This window comes from Aphanomyces invadans (genome assembly GCF_000520115.1).
Source record: "Aphanomyces invadans strain NJM9701 unplaced genomic scaffold supercont1.11, whole genome shotgun sequence".
Lineage (NCBI taxonomy): Eukaryota > Oomycota > Saprolegniomycetes > Saprolegniales > Verrucalvaceae > Aphanomyces > Aphanomyces invadans.
In genome coordinates this window covers 968,030-989,288 of record NW_008580156.1, presented here as the reverse complement: position 1 = coordinate 989,288, position 21,259 = coordinate 968,030, and the positions used below count along the sequence as shown (strand labels likewise).

General features: G+C 54.8%; 13 protein-coding genes across 16 annotated transcripts in view; 5 read left to right on the top strand and 8 right to left on the bottom strand.

Annotated features, from left to right (window-relative positions):
• Positions 1-334: 334 nt before the first annotated feature.
• Positions 335-1,148, bottom strand: H310_06413 (hypothetical protein; the record flags this gene model as incomplete). The annotated part of the gene is made up of 2 exons (XM_008871468.1): positions 845-1,148; positions 335-747 (listed from the first exon to the last, which is right to left on the bottom strand). The coding sequence occupies exons 1-2, from the start codon at positions 1,092-1,094 to the stop codon at positions 335-337; spliced, it is 663 nt and encodes a 220-aa protein (XP_008869690.1). The 5' UTR covers positions 1,095-1,148.
• Positions 1,149-1,263: 115 nt separating this feature from the next.
• Positions 1,264-2,325, top strand: H310_06412 (hypothetical protein). The gene is made up of 3 exons (XM_008871467.1): positions 1,264-1,892; positions 1,954-2,053; positions 2,128-2,325. The coding sequence occupies exons 1-3, from the start codon at positions 1,357-1,359 to the stop codon at positions 2,221-2,223; spliced, it is 732 nt and encodes a 243-aa protein (XP_008869689.1). The 5' UTR covers positions 1,264-1,356; the 3' UTR covers positions 2,224-2,325.
• On the bottom strand, positions 2,179-3,887 carry H310_06411 (hypothetical protein). Its single transcript, XM_008871466.1, has 7 exons — positions 3,644-3,887; positions 3,463-3,594; positions 3,271-3,403; positions 2,904-3,218; positions 2,655-2,848; positions 2,557-2,604; positions 2,179-2,502 (listed from the first exon to the last, which is right to left on the bottom strand). The coding sequence occupies exons 1-7, from the start codon at positions 3,860-3,862 to the stop codon at positions 2,245-2,247; spliced, it is 1,299 nt and encodes a 432-aa protein (XP_008869688.1). The 5' UTR covers positions 3,863-3,887; the 3' UTR covers positions 2,179-2,244.
• A 36-nt stretch (positions 3,888-3,923) lies between these two features.
• Positions 3,924-5,633, top strand: H310_06410 (hypothetical protein). The gene is made up of 3 exons (XM_008871465.1): positions 3,924-4,582; positions 4,630-5,004; positions 5,052-5,633. The coding sequence occupies exons 1-3, from the start codon at positions 3,949-3,951 to the stop codon at positions 5,606-5,608; spliced, it is 1,566 nt and encodes a 521-aa protein (XP_008869687.1). The 5' UTR covers positions 3,924-3,948; the 3' UTR covers positions 5,609-5,633.
• A 214-nt stretch (positions 5,634-5,847) lies between these two features.
• Positions 5,848-7,052, top strand: H310_06409 (hypothetical protein; the record flags this gene model as incomplete). The annotated part of the gene is made up of 3 exons (XM_008871464.1): positions 5,848-5,979; positions 6,028-6,067; positions 6,122-7,052. 3 exons carry the CDS (start codon positions 5,848-5,850, stop codon positions 6,946-6,948), a joined length of 999 nt encoding a protein of 332 aa, XP_008869686.1. The 3' UTR covers positions 6,949-7,052.
• Positions 6,971-8,001, bottom strand: H310_06408 (hypothetical protein). The gene has a single exon (XM_008871463.1). It carries the CDS (start codon positions 7,710-7,712, stop codon positions 7,014-7,016), a length of 699 nt encoding a protein of 232 aa, XP_008869685.1. The 5' UTR covers positions 7,713-8,001; the 3' UTR covers positions 6,971-7,013.
• A 1,736-nt stretch (positions 8,002-9,737) lies between these two features.
• Positions 9,738-10,979, bottom strand: H310_06407 (hypothetical protein). The gene has a single exon (XM_008871462.1). It carries the CDS (start codon positions 10,772-10,774, stop codon positions 9,779-9,781), a length of 996 nt encoding a protein of 331 aa, XP_008869684.1. The 5' UTR covers positions 10,775-10,979; the 3' UTR covers positions 9,738-9,778.
• Positions 10,980-11,016: 37 nt separating this feature from the next.
• On the bottom strand, positions 11,017-12,429 carry H310_06406 (hypothetical protein). The gene has a single exon (XM_008871461.1). It carries the CDS (start codon positions 12,341-12,343, stop codon positions 11,048-11,050), a length of 1,296 nt encoding a protein of 431 aa, XP_008869683.1. The 5' UTR covers positions 12,344-12,429; the 3' UTR covers positions 11,017-11,047.
• Positions 12,430-12,466: 37 nt separating this feature from the next.
• On the bottom strand, positions 12,467-14,507 carry H310_06405 (obg family GTPase CgtA). Its single transcript, XM_008871460.1, has 9 exons — positions 14,079-14,507; positions 13,881-14,021; positions 13,751-13,830; positions 13,525-13,701; positions 13,273-13,473; positions 13,113-13,217; positions 12,908-13,055; positions 12,792-12,852; positions 12,467-12,732 (listed from the first exon to the last, which is right to left on the bottom strand). The coding sequence occupies exons 1-9, from the start codon at positions 14,491-14,493 to the stop codon at positions 12,651-12,653; spliced, it is 1,410 nt and encodes a 469-aa protein (XP_008869682.1). The 5' UTR covers positions 14,494-14,507; the 3' UTR covers positions 12,467-12,650.
• Positions 14,508-14,618: 111 nt separating this feature from the next.
• On the top strand, positions 14,619-15,662 carry H310_06404 (hypothetical protein). The gene is made up of 2 exons (XM_008871459.1): positions 14,619-15,135; positions 15,195-15,662. The coding sequence occupies exons 1-2, from the start codon at positions 14,635-14,637 to the stop codon at positions 15,630-15,632; spliced, it is 939 nt and encodes a 312-aa protein (XP_008869681.1). The 5' UTR covers positions 14,619-14,634; the 3' UTR covers positions 15,633-15,662.
• H310_06403 (hypothetical protein) lies at positions 15,533-17,429 on the bottom strand. The gene has a single exon (XM_008871458.1). It carries the CDS (start codon positions 17,394-17,396, stop codon positions 15,909-15,911), a length of 1,488 nt encoding a protein of 495 aa, XP_008869680.1. The 5' UTR covers positions 17,397-17,429; the 3' UTR covers positions 15,533-15,908.
• A 102-nt stretch (positions 17,430-17,531) lies between these two features.
• H310_06402 (hypothetical protein) lies at positions 17,532-18,769 on the bottom strand. The gene is made up of 4 exons (XM_008871457.1): positions 18,578-18,769; positions 18,478-18,530; positions 18,370-18,422; positions 17,532-18,316 (listed from the first exon to the last, which is right to left on the bottom strand). Exons 1-4 carry the CDS (start codon positions 18,704-18,706, stop codon positions 17,856-17,858), a joined length of 696 nt encoding a protein of 231 aa, XP_008869679.1. The 5' UTR covers positions 18,707-18,769; the 3' UTR covers positions 17,532-17,855.
• Positions 18,770-18,852: 83 nt separating this feature from the next.
• Positions 18,853-21,259, top strand: part of H310_06401 (hypothetical protein) — a 7,111-nt gene continuing 4,704 nt past the window's right edge. For 2 of the 4 annotated variants that reach the window (XM_008871455.1, XM_008871453.1), the window contains exons 1-6: positions 18,853-19,528; positions 19,571-19,877; positions 19,921-20,212; positions 20,258-20,473; positions 20,522-20,638; positions 20,737-21,108. In XM_008871455.1, the coding sequence (XP_008869677.1) occupies positions 18,904-19,528; positions 19,571-19,877; positions 19,921-20,212; positions 20,258-20,473; positions 20,522-20,638; positions 20,737-21,108 (1,929 nt within the window). In that variant the 5' untranslated portion in view covers positions 18,853-18,903. Of the gene's footprint in view, positions 19,878-19,920; positions 20,213-20,257; positions 20,474-20,521; positions 20,639-20,736; positions 21,109-21,259 lie in introns of all 4 variants that reach the window. The other 2 variants (XM_008871454.1, XM_008871456.1) reach the window with 2 other exon arrangements.

The window sequence follows — 21,259 nt, the reverse complement described above, 5'->3', positions numbered from 1 at the left end:
GGATTGACACTGGTGAGCGTTTGCAAAGATGCAACGTATGGATTTCCATCATCACCTGCGGGAAGCGTGCCAATTTGCGGAGGCGATGGTTGTTCATCGGTTGGCAAGCGTTGCCCACTGAAGGGGGATGTCCCTGTGGTTGGCTGTGGTCCCGGGATTCCGTCGTGGAATGCCACAACCAAAGCTTGCGTTGCACCTGAAGACGCTGTGTGTGGACTTGTGACCGGGACGAATCAATCCGGTGGCACATGGGGGTGCATATTTCCATCGCAGGGGTGCTCTACGTCCCCTCCCGCCATCACGATTGCGCCAGGAACTTGGATCGTTGCAGTTGTCAACGACTCGTCATTCGCAGTGTCCGCTGCGTCCAAGGCGCTTCTGTGTGGCGGCACCGGGACTTGCGCTCCCCAGGGCACGTTGTGCCCACTTCAAGGCACGGTGTCATCGGGAGCCCCTTGCAACTCGACAATGAGGTCGTGGAATGCCGCGACGGGGACGTGCGTTGCCCCGCAAGATGCTGTGTGTACGTACGTGGCGCAGGTTTGGCAGTGTGTTTTTCCTCCGGCAGCCACGACCAAAGCTCCCACGACGACGACGCAGAATGGAGTTCTCGCTGGCACGACTGCACCAACGACCCCAACAAGTACCGAAGGTGCGACTGGAGTCCCTTCCACCGCTGCTTCCACGACCTCCGTTGTGACAACGACGACTCTAGCCCCAACGACCACGATGGCAACAGCAACGACTCTAGCTCCAACCACAAAAGTTTCGCCGATTACAACGACTGCGACGCCGACAATGAATCCAGTCGCCACAACGACAACACCGAAACCAACTCCAGCACCAACATCGAGCGATGGAAACTTGTTGAAATCTTTGCTCGAGTGGCTGTGGAACGCAGTGAACAGTACCGTGGCCGCATCAACTTCGTCGACGACGCCTGCGGCCAATTGCGTGCCATACCTTGTCATGTTTGGCGACTCATCCTCGTCCATCGTGAACAGCGTCTGCAAGACAACAGTTGGCTGCGTCGCAGGAAAGTCCACAGCGCCATACACGCTTGCCCGGACCGACTCGTACTGCCCGAGCTCCATCTACTTCGGTCAGGCGCTTCTGGTGTGCTGCTGAACGTGCAGCATCGATCCGCGATCTCATTATTCTATACAACAACGAACTATTTATTTCTCCAACTGTAAATAATACTGTTCCAACATTTGGTCGCTCCCAGGGAATACATTATTTTTTTATCTATTGCAAAAAAATTTGCGATGGGTGACCGCCTGCTGCCGTTGAAAACTCGTCCGTTTTTCAAACTGGTCATCGACACCTTGGGCCGCGGTCGAGTGCGCTGCGGTGATGCCGATCTCGTACTGTGTGGTCGCAAATAAGCATTGCCCGCTCGCTGAGTGCGAATATAATGGAGGGGGGGCCATGAGTCCGACGAACAGTGGCAAGAAGGTCAAGGAAATCGCTGTCCAGCTGACCAAGAAGCTCAACTTTGAGAAGATCGAATTGGAGATGGAGGCCATCGACTGCGAAGGAAAGACGTACAGCTACCTTGTGGAGAATGAAGTGGCATATATATGTGTGGCGGACGCATCCGTGGGCCGCGGGGCCGTCACGGCCTTCCTCAAGCATATCCAGGCCCAATTTGAGGAACAGTTTGGTGTCCGTGGGAAAATGACCAAGTTGAAACTCGATATGCAACGCGACTTTGGTTCGATCCTGAAGACGCACATGGAGATGCTGTCGTCCCAGGGAGGAATGCAAAAACTCGAAGCGCTGCGGAAGGATCTCGACAACGTCAAGGATTCCATGCAGCAGAACATTGGCAAGGTGCTCGAGCGAGGAGACAAGATCGATTTACTTGTCGACAAGTCTGAGTCCCTCAAGTGCGTGTGTACCCATTCTCCCGAGCCTTTCCTCCAGCTGTCCTCACCTCGTTGTCCCTAGCTCGTCGGCGGATGCGTTCGCAAAGTCGAGCCGCAACCTGCGCCGCACGTTGTGGCTGCAAAATGTCAAACTGTACATTCTCGCGGTCGTGATTGTCCTGGTAAGTTCATTTCGACTGGCCTTGTCATGGAGCGAGTGCGCTCTTTCCGAATCCTTGACTCACTCTGCGCGCAGGTACTCATCGTGTTCATGTACGTGTACCTTCACAAGTCGGACTCGAAGAAATCGGAATTGTCGACCGCGTCTGCTTCGACATTAAGAAGGCATTAAGAAATCTTGTGGGTGGGCGTGTCAATCGCGATGTCTCGATGTTTTGTGCTGGATCGACGCATTCACAGTCGTGGATAACGCTGCCGCAATCCCATGGACCACCACGCAAAGCAAAAAGACATGTGACGATGAGAATGGCCAGGACAACATTTGGGTGCCCACGAGCACAATGGCGTTTGTGGGAAGGCGGAACGTTGTCATGATGGTGCTCATCGTTGCCTCGGGGAAGGTGGTGGCCCGCAACGTGGCCGCGACTGGGAAGTACATGCCGACGCAGATCTACAGGACGAAGCACATTGACAACCTTTGTATCGACAGCGCAATTTCACCCACTTCAAACGCTAGAAAGGCGCCGAGCGTCCACCCAAACCCCCATTCCATCTACCACGAGCGCGTTCAGGTATGCTCCACACAGGACGACCAGTACATACAGCAGAGATGGCCATGCAGAGTGCAGCGACGCCATGGAGGATGGCAAAGACGGAGGACAAGGAACTATGCGGCACGCCGCGCACTACTTTCCCGCCGATGGCCAAGCACAGCATGAACGAAGCAAATACGAGGCCAACAGGAACTTGGTGCGGGTCGTCGCAAAGCGACTGCAGAGCCGGGACCCAAAGGAACACTGGAGGAGGTGGTGAGGTTGTCGGCAGGATGCACCGCAGGTCCGTTCAGCGTACCAAATACATACATGGCACCTTCAAACAGACTGTACGTGAGACCGAGACCTAGCACCGGCCATGTCCACGGCGTAGATGGCTGTGCCGTGGCGCAGTGGTGTGGCTCTGCAGAGGATTGCGACGGAGTGTCCGATGGCCACAAGTGCCAGATACAGAGCAAGGCAACGAGAGTCGCTGCAATTGCGAGTTGGAACGGTGCGATATCTCCGTGTGCATCGGAAGCTACTTGAGCTGCGACGCCTGCACCTATGGCGACGAGCCCGTTGCCTTCAGCGGCGAGGGCAAACGTTGATTCTAGGAGTTCGTCTGGGAAGCCTATTCATGGCAGAAGGAACTGAATCAAACAGGGGGTGTTTTTTACGCGTACGTCGACGGCGGTGCTCGCCCACCATCCAGCTTTCAAACGCGGAAAAGAGAAGTGCCGTGGATATGCCACCCAAGACACGTCCAATCGCAAGGACGGTGAAGTTCGGTACGTGTTCGAGCACGTTGATGACAATCTGTAGTCGTGTAAGGAGATCAAGAGCGTGTCGCGCATGAGGTACTACGTCATGCGTACTTCAAGAAGGCAAAACACCACACAAGCGTGTTTGCGGCCGTGGGTGTCGACAAGGCGACCGACGGCACTGCTACACACGGCGGACGACGTGAACCCAATCATGAAGAGCGCTCCGACATCCATGTCGTAACTCTACAGCAAGACAACGTGACGCTCCCATCGTTGGGCGCCATGCCATGACCTGGTACAGCGTGTACATGTTGGGACCTTGCAACCAGTCTGCAAACATGACGATCCAGTACACGCACAGGTACTGCTTCTGGAAATCGCTGAAGCCCGGTGGGGTTGACTTCCTAAGCAATTGAGAGGGTGATCTCGATGCATCCAGAGCATGGAGGCTCAGAAGAGCGGCACAGAGGCCGCCAAACGTTGCGATCGACCACAGCGGCCACCTTGACATCTTTTGAAAGCTACGAGAGGATGCGATATCCGGACTAAGTTTCCGGATAAAAGATCAAATTCAAGCACCAACCATCACGAAGTACCATGGTTGCCGCGGAAGCGCACGCTACTGTCGCCGTCGACGTGGCGGAGGACGAGGTCCACTGGTCCAAAGCAGACTACAACATCGATCTCGACCCTCAAGTCCGTCGCAACCTCGCGACTTGCGGCATCCATTCTTTTTTTCCAATTCAGCATGTGACGATTCCAAAGATTCTCGCCACGGGATACACCAAGGACTTGTGCATCAACGCCCCCACGGGTAGCGGCAAAACGATGGTGTATGTGCTACCCATTGTCCAGCGTCTAGTTTCGCGCGTGGTCCGTCGATTGCGCGCCGTCGTTGTTGTTCCATCGCGCGATTTGGTCGTCCAGGTGAAGAAAGTGTTCGATGCCCTTATTGCTGGCACGCCTCTCACATGCGGCGTGGCGATGGGTCAATCCAACTTCTCAACAGAGCAACAGCACTTGATCGGACCCGATGGGCTCAGTCTCGTGGACATCCTTGTGGCCACACCCGGTCGGTTGGTGGACCACATCGAGCAAACCCCGCATTTCACCCTGCAACACGTGCAGTTTGTTGTGGTGGACGAAGCCGATCGCCTTTTGAATCAGTCGTACCAAGACTGGATTACAAAGCTATACCACAGCATCTACGTGACCGAAACCAGTGTCGAAAGTAAGGTTCCATTGCCACAAGGTCCACATCGTCTGACTTGCTTGTAGACTTGGTCGCGGGTGCATCCTTGCACCCTTCAACAATCCGCCGGGCGGACGGCAAGAACCCCCACCGCATCCGCATTCCGCTCATTCGCATCTTGCTTTCCGCGACTCTGACGCGGAACCCTCGGAAACTCGCCGCCATCGGCATGCCCCACGCTGAACTCATCACAGTCAACGACGCGTTGGACGACAATTTGTTTGCTACGCCGGCGAATTTGGACGAAAGCATGATTGAATGTGACAGTACAGAGAAGCCACTGGTGCTGCTCGAGCTGCTGCACACGTTCGAGTCGCAGCTCACGATTGTATTTACTTCGTCGATCAATGCGACGCATCGTCTGTGCCGTCTGCTGCAGCTCTTCTCGTCGGAGCCGCAGAGTAAGCCGCATCACGTCATGAAATGTTGGTGACGTCATGATGCATAGGCGTGCGGGAGTACTCCAGTGGTCTTACTCAAAAGCAGCGATCGCAACTCGTCCAGCAATGCAAGAATGGTGCGATCAAGGTCGTGGTGTGCTCGGATGCCATGGCCCGCGGTATGGACATTGCCCACGTCAGCAACGTCATCAACTACGACGTCCCTCCGTACCTCAAGACGTACATCCATCGCGTGGGGCGCACGGCCCGCGCCGGTCGTGCCGGGCGAGCGATTACCTTGGTCAAGCGAGGTCAAACAAAGGGACTGTCCCGCATGCTCGCCAAGGCAAAGAAGTCGGAGCTGCAGTCGTATGCGTACGATATAAACCACATGAAGACCCTCGTGCCTCGGTACACGGCATGCTTGGCGTCGCTGAAGGAAACCCTTGCCAAGGAGAAAGCGGGTCACTTGGCCATCACGACCAAAGTGTCGTTGAAGCGGTCCGTCGACTCGATTGACGACAACGATGAAGCCGATGCAAATTTGGAAAGCGTTGTCCAGTGGACGCGAGACCAAGTCAAGCAAAAGCTCCTCGAGCAACTCCAGCGACGCATTGCACCTTAATGGAATCTTTTCATGTTGTTGTGGAGAGTGCTTGCCGGCGCTTGCCTCTTCAAGCCACCGCGAGGCTGTGTTGCCCTTGGTGGCGTATTGCAGGCAGTGGAGAAATTGCTTTGTCGAGCAGCATGACTAGGCCGCCGCCGCTAGCCATCCACCACGACCATTGTGCAATACCTTCAGAATTGATTGGGTGCGGCTTGATTGCTTGACCAATCAAGGTGGGTGTACCTCGAATCTTGCAGATGGACAGCACAGCCAAGGCAACGACGACGCTTCCCCGGGCAACGCTCGAGGCATGGCATGCGGCGGGAATCTTTCTCCTCGACTTGAGAGAGCAGTCTGAGCTGACGTACGAGTTTACTTCGAACGTTGTGGTTGCCACTTGTACCAGAGTTTGTCGACGTGCTGATGGGCAACTCTAGGTGAACATTCCGTGGTCCGAGCAAAAGCTGCGTTCGCATGGTGGGTGCGCCGTGATGGGCGCTATTCGTCCAGTGCTGACTTGCCATGTCCTAGAATACCCGTCTCGATCCACACGGTTCGCGCTGCTGTGCTCGCCTGCCAATGCAGACGACCAAGTCGACTGGTTCACCAATGCCGATCTCCACCCAACCAAACACCCATGGCAAGTCGAGTTCTACGTCCTGGACACTCCCGCCACACGTGCCGCAGCTCTCAAGTTGGCCATCGTCGCGGCTCCAGACACCCCTCGTCCTTATCCACTTGCAAGGTTGTGGACTCCGAACAGTCTCATGACGCATCTACTACCTCGCTTGATACAAGCAGCAACCACTGCAGCATCAGCGCCAACGCCATCTCCAGTCGTGTTCGACCTCGGTTGCGGCTCGGGCCGAGATATTATGTTCCTCGCAGAGGAGTTGCAAGCTCAAGGCGCCACGTCATGGCGGTTTTGTGGAGTTGATCACAACAAGACAGGCATGGCTACAACGACGGCATTCGCGAGGCGACGACGAGTGCATGATGCGTACTCCTTTGTCCAAATGGACCTCCGCAAGCTGGATGCGGTCCAGCGCATGCTGGAACGCCACCAGAGCGACGTCCAATGTGTCTTTGGTTGCCGGTTTCTCCACAGAGATCTCCTGACCGTCGTGCGCGACGTCCTGCCTGTCGGTGGTATCTTTGCCTGGTCGCACTTTGCCATGCCAGCTGACGGTCAATGGCGATGGCAGCATCCTTCCAAACCCCGCGACATTCTCCGCCGCGATGAGTTGGCCACGTTGTTTGCACAAGACTTTGACGTGTTGCTGAACGTGTTCGAGTCCGACTCGGACCATGGCCGTCCGCTCAACCAATTCATTGCTGTGCGCCGCACGCCAGGCTAACGGCGAGCACGAGCTGTAGCCATGGACAATGAAAGCGATGTTAAATTAATGATGCCCGACGGAATCTAAGACAAGTTAACGCGGGTGCGGACCATTTCTTGGAATCGCGCCGACTCGTAACCGTCGCTCCATGGCGACATGATCTCGCTCGGTCGGATGAACACTTCCGAGTACGGCGTCGACGACGAGAAAATGTGCCCGGGGGACAGAGGGTAGCTGATTTTCGTGGTCCGCTCCGCCTGCGCCGCCCGCAGGCGCCGCCGGTAGACCAGAATAGCCGCGACAACCAAGGCACCTGCGAGGACTGTCACAAGGACAATTGTTGTCACGTTGAACGAGTCCGAGGAACTGGAGTCGGGAGCGACTGTAGTTGCCATGGCTTGTTTGACGGGCGCCGGCTCTTGCGTGCTTTCAGACGTTGGTTCGGGTGTGGCGGGAATCGTTGTCGTAGGCGGGGCCGCCGTGGTCATGACGGCTTCCGTGAGTGGTTTGGTAGGCGCTGTAGTTGCTGTCGTTTGCGGCGCGGCTGTTGTTGGTGGCTGGACGGTAGTCGTCGTTACCACTGGTGTCGTCCACGGCCGCGTCGTGGTCGTTGGAACTGCCGTCGTGGGGGCAATCGTCGTCATTTGGGCCGTTGTGGGCGATGGGGTTGTGTCAGGCGGACGAGTGGGGGGGCTGCTCGAGGGCGACGGGTTGGGGGTGGTTTGCCCTGCAACCGACGCCACCAGTACAAGAGCGAGCATGGACTTGAGGACGGCCACCATGGCGTATCAGAAGTCGTGGAGTTGCGGCAGCAACTACGAAAATGCCAAGCGCACACAGATCGAACCAACCTCGCACCCATCCATACTCTGATAACGAGGATCCCCATGGTGGGACTTTTACTTGAACGAGGAGAGTTGCATCTGGACACCAACACGGAAAGTCAAGTTGCCCTTTTTCGTTGGTGGGAAGCGGATGCAAGGTGCACGCGGGCGTGTCTTTGGCTGGCGGAGCCTCTGGCCAAGGCGGACGTGGACGAGTCGCCAGGCAAGGCTCGTGGCGTGTGACCGGTCGTTGAGTATTGCTCGTGGCCGGACTTTCAAACGTGGAGAAGAGATACAGACATGTCAATCAGCCAACGGGACATCCAGCGCACCATGCAACGCGGCAACAACTTCGTACAACGCGGGGATCCATGGAGCGATGGGAGTCGCGCGGCGTCGGGTCGCTCCGGGCGCCCGCTACCACGGCCAGTGGATTCCTTCGAGCCCTGGCTGCCTGGACACGTTCAACCAAGGCATCGCCAGCGTCCACCAGTATCTCGCGGCATGGGTCTGGGATGTGTGCCGGGGTTGTTTGGGTCGCGCGTTTGTGGTGAGAGTGTGGTGGATGAGGTATACTAGCGTCGATTGGCTAAAATTCGCGAAAAACATGGTGCATGTCGAGGTACGATCCCACTCATTGGTGAAAAAGCAACCAAAGTCGCTGCACATCGTTCATGTATTTCCCTTATATAGTAATTTCGCCCTGTCATGTCATCTGTCAGAGCTGAGGAGGAGATTCGTACTGCGTGTACCTTTCAGTGGTTCGCGACAGTTCACCACTGCAGAAGCAACATCACCCCGGACGTAAGCTTTGCATTCGCCCCATCAGACTGGAAGAGGGGTGTCCTGGGTTTTGGGGCGCGTGGAAGGCTAGTATCTGGGTGGAAACTTGAGAAAATGGACTTTGGTCGAATTGTATTCACGTTAGGAAACATGCCTGGCACGAAAACCAGCCGATAAGTTTCGATCGGAATAAAGTCCGTATCGGCACAGGTCATTGTGGAGGACTCACATGTACCTTCATGCGTACCATTTCCATGAACCTAGTTGAGTCGACATCGAGGCTCGCAAGGGACGAGACTTCGCTGAGAAAGAGTGGCCCCACCATCGAGACTTCGTCGTCGTTGTACAGGTTGCAAGTGTCTAGGCTCGGGTGATATGGAGCGAATGACGCCGTGTCGGTGTACTTAAATGCCGTTGTAGGCGGCCCACTCGATAACGAATGCAGCCATGGTGGCTGAGGTTGATCGACCTGGGCCTTTTGATTGCGTCGATAGAGCACCACAGTCACAAGACACAATGCCACTGCAACGAACGCAATGGAGACTGGCAGGACAGTGTTGATGGTGTCATTTCCATGTCGAGTTGGTGGCATCATGGGCTCCACAGTTGGTGGCTCGAACGGCATACCACTTGATGTGAATGCTGTGGTTGACACGGGAAGGCGAATTGTAGCAGGGTGATCGACGCGATTCCCTGACGAGTTTGTCGTCGTGTTTCCCGCACCATATTCAGTCGTCGCTGGATCCTCGTATGTCCAATCGCTCGGCGCGGATATCGTCGGCTTCGCGACTGCCGCAGTCCTTGTGGTTGGAGTTGCGGACAACTGTGGAATGGTGGTCCAAGGCAGCGCATCCACGCCGAGTACGACCTGCGGAAGCACGAGGAAGGTGGCCACCACAAGCACGGTGCAGCGGTGCATGATCACGTTTCCGTTTTACGGCACAGAAAGCGATCTGGTATTCATTATCGTGCTTTTCCTCCTTTGACTTCAATGTAGAGAATGTCGGTTCAATTTCATACTGCAACATGAATACATTGTGTGCACAACTCAGGTCGGGTGATGATGGCGCTAGTTCGCGGGGAAAGCGATCGCTGGATCGCGTCTCAAGAGATGACGAGGTATACCTGGCATTGCGCGATGGTCCCGAAGGGACGAACGCTGGCCCGAACAGTCTTTGCATGCTACAGAAACTGGACATCGCGGAAAATGGAGATGGTGTATTTCATTTGACCCGCGAGTGTCACCACTCGTAGATGTCTAGCACGTCGGTAACTTCGTCTGTCTTGGTGTTCACATACTCCTTTGAGAGAGCCATCGTCCTGGACGACAGGGTTAGTCGATAGCCTTTGGCGTACCGCCCTTGGTCGTTTGTGTACTCATCGATGTGCTCCAGGCACACGTCGACTTTGGGGCCGTACACGTCTTCGACAACGTGAGCCATTTTGTCTTCGGTGAAACCTGCCCCAATCCAAAAGCTGATGTCACGGGTCCACGTCAGAGGATGGTGCGCCAGGATTCCCAACGACTCGCGGCAAAAGATGTGGGTCAAGCTATCGTGTGTGCGGAACGCTTTCTCTTGTAATCGGTGACCCACGCTGTTATACCCTAGCTTGAACAGCGCGTCCGTCGGTACAGGGTGCACATGGAACAGCATGAGCGCTGCGGACGCGGCACATTGCGCCACTTGCCACGTATCTCCCACGGGCCGCACAATTATTTCTTCGGGGGTGCCGCCTTGCCCAGCACACAATGTGACCCACACTTGGCCATCGCTCGCCAAGACTGACGTGCAGCTTTGAAAGAATTGAGTCAGGAGCTGGCGATGTTTGTTGATCTTGTTTCGCTTGTTGCCGCCTTCTGCGTAATGCGGAAAGTTGAACACGATACGGTCAAACGACGAGATGCCGAGAGTGTCCTTGCATTCGTCGAGTTTCGTTCCGTTGATGCCATGTAGTACACGGACAGTGCTGTGACCGTGAAGCTCTTGGAAATGCGCTGCCGCGCCTGGATACATGCGAAGAAGCTCTTCGTGAGTGTCGAGAGACGTTGCACGGATGTGCATCCGGCCAAGGACGTCGCCAGTTGGGTCGAACTTCAGCACACTTCGAACAAACGCACAAGCATAGGAAAAGTTGCCGTCGCCCACGATGAGAATCGACTTTGTGGCCTCCTGGTTGTCCAGCAAGTCACGGCAGATCCCCAAGTTGGTCAAGTCGCCGGCAGCATCTCGTGTCATAATCGAAATCTCTCCAGCGTCCCAATGGACCAATCGTTGTGCGATTTCAACGCTGGATTTGATTGGTTGCTTGGCTATCGCTCGGTCGATCTTGAAAGGTCGCGAACGAAAACACGTACACGACAACACTCGTCTACTCCGGCCGAACAGTTCGTTGGCAGCTGCAGGAAACTCGGTCAAGATGGCCACTTTCCCCACGTCGTTGTAGTAGACAAGGTCCACTGCGTGCTGCCAGTCGCTCGGATGCAAGACTCGAGGTGTCTGTATTGAACCTTAGTGGGACTCCACCGACTTCACCAAGGGGGTGTGCTCGTTGTTACCACCGAGCTTGCCATGGCCCAACTTCACCAGCTTGTTCATGACGGCCGTTTCCAAAATCACAAACGACACGTTAAATGTTGCAGCTACGAGCAGGGCGTAAATCGGATCGACCGTATCGCCGAAAAACCCTTGCAGCCCTGCACCAAGCACAAGCGGCACGACCGGGGCCACGCCAGCAACAACCCACCAAGTGTACTTGATCGTTTTGACGCAGTCAGGGTCTGTTGGAGCGGGGTGGCGACCGCCGTAGTGCGCGAGACGAATACACAGCATGTTTGTCAATGCAGCCGAAAGCGATCCAAACAACCACCACATTTGCGTGGATTCGAGCCGTTCGTCGGCCACGACGGCGTCCGTGATGAGCTTGAGGCTGACCCCAATGACCAAGAGCGTGGGGTATAAACACAGGTGCAACCACGAAAAGGTGATGCCAGCGTACACGGATCGACGCATCGCGTGAAACTCGCGGGGCGGCTGAATGGCAAAGTAGAACATGGCCATCGTGAAGATCACGAGCAGTCCAAGTTGCATCATGAAGAAGAAACGCGCAGTAAGGAGCGACGGGTCCTTGAAGTTGATGATCGTGCTCACGACTGCTTCGCCAAGAGCCACCATGACCATGCAACCCACGCGTTCGTTGAAATGGTCGATGTTGAGCGGGATTCGAATCGAGTCTTTGGTCTGAAGCCACCCCTGGGCAGCTGCCACAAACCGAACGATACCTTCCCACACCAACACGCCGGCGTACAACGGAACGGTCCACGCCTCGGGAAACACAAACGTGGTGCAGAGAGTCACAACGCTGAACACGACAAAAACCATGTCCACTTTGGTCGTGCAGCGGCTTTGAGGGAGTAGTACGTACACGGTCGTGTACATGAGCAATTGGGCAATGCGAATGAGGATGAGACCAATTGTAAATGCGGTGCTCGGCTCCCCCGCAAGGACCATGCCGCCGAGGCCAGCGAACCAAACGTACAGCCAGAGGTAATGCAGCAGGGACTTCTCATTGAATCGAGCATGGAAGCTCGTATACAACGTCCAACTACTGGTGTACATGCTCGTGAGGACAACAAAGTGCACAAGGCCGTAAGGGGTCAAGTCCTCTTTGAGTTTCTCAGTCACGTTCGAACATGCCGCCACAACAATCAAGTCGAGGAACAGCTCAAACCATTCGGCAGACTTCTCTTCGTACTCGCCACTCCAGTTGGCGCTGAGCGTCGGGTGGCTCATGAACGTGCGCATCATGGTCGGCTAGTTGTGTTCGGTCGTAGAAAACTGTGTTGGAGTGGTGGCTGGCCTCTGCGGCATGTGGCCGTGTCGGAAAACTTGAGTGATTCGTGAAAAGAAGCTCATTAGCCAATCCTGACGTGAGGTATGGTGTATTTTGGCCAATGAGATGCATCCGGTCAAACTTTTCGTACAATTTGATGGTGTGGCACCCTCAAGTGCTATCAATCACTAAAACCCCAGCCAATGCGACCCAGCTAACCCTCCACACGACCTTCAGCAAGACGGCTCGCTTACGCTACGCGCTAACCATTGAAATACGCAGTTAGTCCTCGATGGACTTGTAGTTTTCGATCATCCAGCGCACAGACGACGCCAGGATCTTGATGTCCACCTTATGCAAGGCACTACACAAGTTTCAAGACATCATCAATGTCCACTCAACGAGTTCGCCGACGAGGCATACCTCAAAGGCACCACTGGCAACTGCACCGCTTTTTTCAAACGTCCCAGGTTCACGTCAGCCCCTACACACCACGCCGCAGATATCATGAGCAGCGGGCAATCAAAGCCAAGCCAGACCTGGCGCATCCATCTTGTTGGCAGCAATCAACGATGGGCGAGACGTAATGTTGGGTGCGTATAGCTCCAGCTCATTCTGCAAATGGTAGAAGTCTTCCACGGGGTCTCGGCCTTCCGTGCCAGCAGTGTCGAGGACATACAGCAACACCTACCCACAGATATGAACAACAAGAGGACATGGATCGGTACAATTGGCAAGGCATACTTTGGTGCGCTCAATGTGCCTCAGAAAGGAATGACCGAGGCCCACGTTGCGATGGGCTCCTTCAATGAGCCCAGGCAGGTCGGCCACACTGAAGCGGTACGTGTCCTACAAAAGGACCCCATCAGGTTGACAGAATTTGCACATGCTGAAGCTGCTGTACAGGGAACTCAACCACACCGACGTTGGGATGCAACGTCGTGAACGGATAAGGCGCCACTTCGGGGGTCGCTTTCGACAGCGATCGCAGCAGCGTCGACTTGCCTGCGTTGGGGTACCCCACCAACCCGATGTCGGCGATCGTTTTGAGCTCCAATTCAAGGTAGTTCGACGTGCCCATTGCTCCCACGTTCTTGCCTTCAGGCTACAATGCTGTCGTCTAGCCCACTAAAATCGCCACGGCAATTGCGCTTACCATGACTTTGCGCAGTCCGCCAAACTTGGTGGTTTTGCCCGCCAAGATTCGACTGCCCAAACCTGGTTTGCCGCCCACGGCAGCCATGAACTCAGCGCCAGGTCGGTCCAAGTCCACCAAGTTTTCCAGCCGATCTACGGTCTCGTAGTCGTCTAGCTCATCATTCCATCGTTCAAACTACAATTCGTTTTGGTCAACATGACACAACGAGTATTCCAGTACATACCCGCTCAACTTGCTTGACGATAGTGCCTGGCGGTACCGTCACGACCACATCGCTACCGCGGCGGCCAGCACGATCGTTTGCTGGAGGAGCCCAACGTTAATTGATCTCAAGCCAAGTGTGAGAGTCTTACGCATTCCGTTCCAGCCATCGCCTCCGTTATAATGATGTGTTGGCTTGTACAAGTTTTGCAGTCGAGGATCGACGCGAATGATTACGTCGCCACCGGCGCCGCCATGGCCTCCGTTTGGTCGTTTTTGTCCTGGGCCTTCCACTAAGGAGAGCGCATAAGTCGCTTGCGCGTTTGTTGAAAAGAATGATGCAATCGTACTCACAAAGCTGGTGCACCCGTTGCCTCCCATGCCTCCTTTGACGCGAATGCGAATCCGGTCGATGAACTTTCGCTTGGAGTGTTTCGCTCGCCGGACGCTGACCTTTTTCTTCACCTCCTCCTTGACGTTCGCATTGTCTCCCATGGACTCGTCAAAGGCTTCCATGCCGTCTATCTCGTCTTCCAAGTCAAAATCGACGTCGCCATCGTCCAAGTCGTCGAAGTCGTACTCGTCTCCATCGAACTCGTCGTCGTCGTAGTCGTCGTCGTCAAAGCCGTCGTCATTGAGATCCACGGGCTGAGGGTCTCGTATGGCTTTCTTGGCAAAGGACCTCTTCAAGAGACTTCGCCCACCGCGTGGAAGCTGCTGGTGCCGCTCAAAAACATGCCATACTTGCAAAACCCGATGCATCATGGTGCCCCAATTTGTTTCGTTGGTGGTCAAGTTGAACCTCGCAGTGGACCTTTAATACTCGATATCCAGGTACCCTTGACATTCATTTTCACAGGATATGAATCGCAGGCGACAGCGCAAAAACTCGACAAAGTGGATTCGATGCCAACGCTGCCCGAGATGGAAGCGCTGCCACTCGCGTTCCAGTACTACTGCTTGGAGCATGGAGCACGCAAGCCTGCAAGCGTTGGTAGTGCGACTGCTGAAAAGACTGTGATGGCACCAGAGAATTCAGACAAGACAACGTCGACTCCGCAGAAACCCGGTCCTCGCATGAAGCTGAAGGACTTGACCTGGAAAAACAAAGCGCTGTTCAACGAACTTATGGAACGGCATACATTTGTGGTGTTGACCGATCTTGGTGAAAGGGTGGAGGCTCTGTACACGGACTTGCGTGCCGCCATGCAGGCATTCTTTGAGCAAGACCGTGCATGCAAAGACGTGTGCACAAGCAAGTACATATACCGCAACGAGAACAAGACGCCCATGTGGTATGCTGGGTACGAATGCACCCACGTCCGCGAATGCTTTCGCGCCCACGCGGGAGATCTCTCGCGCATGCAATGGCCCAGCGCAGACTTTGAAGAAAAGTACCTTGCCCTCGTACAGTTGCCTATTCCAGACTATTCGTTGGACTCATATTCCACGTCATTTCGTCGTAGCTCAAGGTGTGCCAATCGATTTGTGACAAAAGTTTGTCGTTAACGCTCGGGTACATCACGGACTCTGCGCATGCGCACCAATCGGCGGGAGAAGATCTGTCCGTGTGCTACGGTCTGCACTATCCCAACAAAGTCGGCACAGGGCAATCGAACAGCGAAAACGTTTTCGAACACATCGATCCAAGTCTGTACGTGATCGAGCCCGTGACGGACGTGGCGGGGCTCGACGTGTTCGACCCGCACTCTGGTCAGTGGCTGTCTGTCGAGCAAGTGTGTACACCGCACAAAGAATGGGTTCTCTTTTGTGGTAAGGCATTGACCCGAGCGACAGATGGACGCGTGCCTGGAACGCTGCATCGCGTCACTCGACCAGATCACACCCGGGATATCTCGCGGTATTGCTTCATTTACGAGCAAAAGTATCAGCCGTACTTTTAATACACCACCATGATATGAACCCTACAACGCCACAAGATTTCAATGCACTCCCTGGTTGTGTTGCAATCAGTGCTCGTCGCTCAAGTCCATCAAGTCCATCTCCCCTCTCGCGACTTCGAGAGCACGACTGCTCCGACACAAGGCAGGGACACGCATATGAATCCAACTCGACGACAGAGTGCAGGGAAGAATGCTGGTATAGAAAGCCACATTTCGTTTCCAATCGATGGCAAGCAAACAATTGCCTTGTTGATGTGGTCGGAGGAGGGCCCCGGGTTACTTTTTAATGGTGGACACGAAGCCATTTTGTGCGTTGAAGTATTTTTTGTTGGCCTCGCGAACTCGTTCAGCCGCGGCAGACGGGTTCATGAGCTCGATGCCTTGCACTGGCGTGAACGCCAGCGACGTGGCAAGGCCCGACTGCTGGTGATTCTTCTGAGATGCAAAGCTTGCAGCTTTGAGCTTGAGCAGCGTCTGCTTCTGCGCCTTCTTGATCACGCGCAATTGGCCGGAACCCTCGGCACCCAATCGACCGACTGTGATGCCCATCGCGTTGTCCCCGTACTCTTCGCCCGATGCTGCAAACGTTTGCCGGTTCCACTCGCGGCGGACGTCCGTGAGCTGCGTGCGCTCCTTCACCTTTCGATACCGCTTTCCGCCCCGCTTTCGTCGCGGCTTTTCATCGGGCCGAGGGAGTGCCTTCTTGGTCTTGGCTTTCTGGGGCTGTTGCCACTTTTCAAACTTTTCTTGCAATTCTTTGTAAAACTGCTGGCCGATGGTCGCGGTCCGGTGAGGTTGGGAGTCCACGCGGGCAGCGAGCGCGACTTTCCCAGCCACGACGCGATTCGCCTTTCGACGGAGGTCTTGTGGGATGGACTGAATGAGTTCACATCCAAAGAGGATGCCCGTGTGCTTTAATGTTGACATGGACGAATAACCCGAAAGCACCTGCTTCCGCTGGCCCAGCACTTGAATGTTGCACGACGGAATGCGACTAAGCTCGTCGACGCCGCCCGCCAACCCCACCAGCTGCGCCGTGATACGCGTACCGAGGAGCGCCGAGAGATTTGGGGCGAGGAAGTTCATGCGGTTTTCAACGAACCGAAGGACAAGGAGTTTGTCGCTGTCAAGCTCGAGCAATTCGGTGCATGTTTCTTCGACAATAGCGAGGTCGCTGGAGGAGAGTGGCTTGCCCGAAGTGGTAGACCCTGTCACCGACACACCCATGACGGTGGCACTGGGCAGGAGCGACGAGAGATCAACGAGGGTCATGTCCATTTCGTTCCCGATACGTTGCACAACACGAGCATAGTCCAAGGGACCAGGGACGAGGGATTCAAGCTCTGGAAACTTCTTTGCATACATCTCGACGAGGAATCGGTGGACAGCAATGATTTCGTCATCCAACTTCACCATGAGATCGTTGGATGCCACAACGAGCTTGTACTCAGGGGCGTCTTGCGTCAACGTATCGGCAGTGGCTTCCTTCTGCATGTACATCTTCACCGACTCCAAGTGTTGTCTGTAGAATTCGGACCGACGCAAATGGGCAACGGCAGCGAGACCCGCCCCCGAGTTTGCCGCTGCTTTGAGCAACGCATCCACATCCAGTTGCTTTTGCTTTGCGGCAGCCACGGCTTCCGCGTCTTCGTTGTCCATATCCACATCATCGTCGTCTTCCTCATGTCTCAAATCTTCCTCCTCTTCGCTGCTGCCGCTGAGTTCATCCAAGTCTTCTAGGAACGACGCGGCCAGAGTACTCATGGTGGTTGTTGCCTTGGATGTTGTGGACTATTGAAATCGACACTATTTTATTCACCCCCCCAAATTCCAACCAGAATGGACCCTAGAAACTTGAAAATAAATAAAAATCGAAGCAATACTATTACTAATAGTAGATGGAAAAATTTCTGTCTAACATTATTATTGGGCATTTTCGAACCAAACTAAAAGCAGCGCCAGGTTCACGCGGAGGCGCCATCTAACTCTCGGCACACACCTTTGGGACGAGTCTGGCGCACCCCTCTCTACCAAGGAGCTCGGCTTACGGTCATTCAGCGGCGGTAGCAGGCATGAGAAACATCGTCGGCTGTCCCTTGATTCCAAACTTCACCAGACGTCATGGAATGTGACTCGAGGTCGGTCTGAAGGCATGTCGATGTCTCTGGTCGATATTAACGTGCCGTTCGAAGGACGTTGTGTCGGGGCACTTGCACAATGTTGTTAACGTTTTCGTCGTAATTGATACAAAAACACGTTGGCCTCGTGTCTGCATGCGTCGAGCATGGGGCTGGTTACCATGTCGACGTGAAAATGCATTTCCATCGCAGCCCAAAGAGGCGTGAGGTTTCTTCTTCGTTGTTCAAAGCAGAGCAGTATTGTTGTCGGATGCGGGTGCTCGACGTGGTCCAGCGCCATCGGACAGAGTGCCAGCAATGTTTCGATCAGATCTTCGAAGAATTCGACGTTGTACACGATGTCTGCCCCAACAATGTAGTCATATGCAGTCGACTTTAACGCTTCCAGACCGACACCAGAGGCACCCCATATCAATTCTTGCCATCGAATCCTCCCATTCCGGTGGAGTTGATCGCAATTGCCGCGAATGGCCATTTCAGTGTAGAGTAGCACCTGTTTCATGTCGGTGGCTACAGCACGGGCGCCGAGACGCGATGCCACAATGCCTAGAAAGGTCGTCAGTCGTGCAAACCACCAAGATTTCTTGCGTGCGTCGTACTTGGCACGGCTGTCCCTGCACCAAGCTCGACGAGCGACTTTCCCTGCAATACACTAGAGGTATATCGCACAATTATATAATTCAATTCCTTGCATTGCTGTTGCTTACGTGGTGCCCAAGCTGTCCAAGTAGTGGCTCAAGACAATGCTGGCATCCCACACCTAGTGACTCCACTTGAGGTCAACGTTGGAGTGTTCAAGAGCTGTACCGTTCCACCGACGTCCGCGATGTCTTGTAAAATGGTGACGCGCCCTGCATTTGGATAGACGAAGCCGCGTTCCTTTGCGTACGTGAGGTTGCGGTCGAGGAAGCTCAGCTCCGACCGAATGTTGTGCATGCTTTGGGACGCGACGCGTAATGCAACGTTATCCGGATTTCTCTTAAAAATTACTGTGCAAAATTGAATGCTCATGTATTTTCTTTCCACGAGAAAAAATAGTACTAGTAGCACGACAATGTTAACGAGATTATCCGGACGGTTCCTTCTGTCAGTCACGTCGGTCGCCAAGATTTCGCAGCGCAGATCGCCGACAAATGCGAGAACTCGGAACGTATCGATACGCCGTGAGTGCCATCTTCGACGTAGCTCCCGACCTATGGGCATGCGCGTATGAAGAGAGCACAAAGAAGCAATGGTTGCTTGCACCGAGTGGACGCGATGAAGTCCAGCTTCAACCTGCTGTGCAGACCGATACCTTGGCTGAGCGACAGGACAGCGATATTTCGACAATTAGGCCCACTGCGGGTCGCTTCCACACTGCACTTACAGCAGAAAACACGTATGATGTGGCACTGGGCTATTCGAACGGGGACGTGTGCGTGTACAACCGTTCTGGCGGTGTGCTCTTCGCGTTGCAGTGCCACCACGGCGCCGTGGCCCGACTCGAATGGAATTTCCATTCTGCCAAGCCAAACACTCGCGAATTGTACGTGCTGTTCGTCGACATGACGTTGGTGGTGATCGAATGGGAACTTGTGGACTCGATGGCACCGAAACGATACTGGCGAAAATACAGTCTCAACGGCCAACGCGACATCATCGGCATGCTTCCTTGCGCGGTCACCCGTCCGGCGTCTCTCTTCCAGTCACAACCCCGGGCGGGTCTCCAGACATTTATGGCTGTTGGGTGTGACCCCGTTGTCGGGTTCTACCACGCTGGTACGTTCTCGACATTCCATCGTCTCCTGTATCCTCTGCCAGGTCACGAAGGCACGTCGTTGTTCCGAATTGCGCATCTAGCCAGCGCCGTGGCGACGCGCGCCGCCGGTGCTGTTTGGTCGCTGGCGAAGAATTGGGGATGGCCTCAAGACAAAGTCAACGATACGGTCGACGCCGTCCCGTCCGATTTAGGTATTCATGTGGCATTGGGAATGCCAGACAGTCATCGCCGCCGCGCACGGGACCTCAATGTGTCCCCGAACGGAAAGTTGGCCCTTGTCCCGGACACGTTGGGTCGCATATTTCTCATTGACACAACGTCGATGCTAGTTATTCGGCTCTGGAAGGGGTATGTGTGCCTCCAGCCGTTGTAAAATTTGAGCTTTGAGTAGATATCGCGATGCCCAGTGCGGCTGGATGACACACAACGACGGTCTGTACATGGTATTCTACTCGGCGAGGCGAGGTCTTGTCGAAGTTTGGCGAGCTCGCCACGGCCCGCGGGTGCTGTGTTTGCCGCTAGGGGCACACGCCAAACTGAAGCTGTGCACGTGTCTGCCGCAAGGCCCCGATGACGTAGTGAAATGCGTCTTCGTGTGGGAACAATCCAGCGGCGAGAGTGCTGTGTACCAAGTGGAGCTCGACGCGAACAGCATCACGACAGAAGTCCAGTACAAGTCAAGAGTAAGTGGATTGTTTGACCATGAATGGCTGAGACTGCAAAACTAGGCCAAGGGGGAGCACGAGTCGTACATCGTGCATCAGTTGATCGATGGGATCGAGAAATGTTTGACCAAGCCAAGCTTGACGGCGACTGTCCTCGACCAGATGAAGAGCCTCAAGACGATCGAAGGAGTTGAATCGGTGGTCGAAACTCTGCATGAGCAAAAGATGGGAGCACTTCACGCGTCCTTCCATCGAGATACTCTCACGATCCTGCTCGAGGTAAGCGGACCATGTCAAGGACAACGACGCATGTGACTTCGATTCCAGGTCGCAAGGCAAGGGAGGGAGTGGGGAGAGACCCAGGCGAACTTTGCGGATTTGCTCTTTCTGTTCAACCTCGAATGGAAATTGCGCCTAGCTCAGGGGTTTGTCGACCTCGAACAGGTTCGTCCCACACGTTGCTCGGCATGGCGTGTCCGTTGCGTGACCATCCAAGGTGGGGTGGCTTTTTTCATCGATCGGGGGGATGTTTGTTGTCGTAGGAAGTGACGACCAAGCCGTTTTCGCCCGCTTTGTTCGACGACGAGGACGAGGTCTTCACTCGCATGACGAAGTGGCGCAGTATCTACGGCTTCCAGGCCACCGCGAAGCAACCAACGCCTCTCAACTGCTTGCAATTTATCGACTGCTTTGCAGCACCTTGGGCGGACGCAGTGAACCCAGAGCTGGAATTGTCGTTGGCTCACATCCTGCACAAAACCCAGCGCAAAGATTTGGCATTCGACGAATGTGTCGCCCAACTCTACGCTGTCTTCAAGTCGCCGATACTACGACCGCCTCGAAGCCCTTCCACACACGCTTCGTTTGTGTCGTTCCTGTTTGCCCCACTACATGGCGCTGTGTTTTCGGTGCAGGTATGTCGCTCACGTCATGCGCAGATTTTCATGCGATATTGTTCCTAGCACGTGCAAGGGGCACACGCCAAACTGAAGCTGTGCACGTGTCTGCCGCAAGGCCCCGATGACGTAGTGAAATGCGTCTTCGTGTGGGAACAATCCAGCGGCG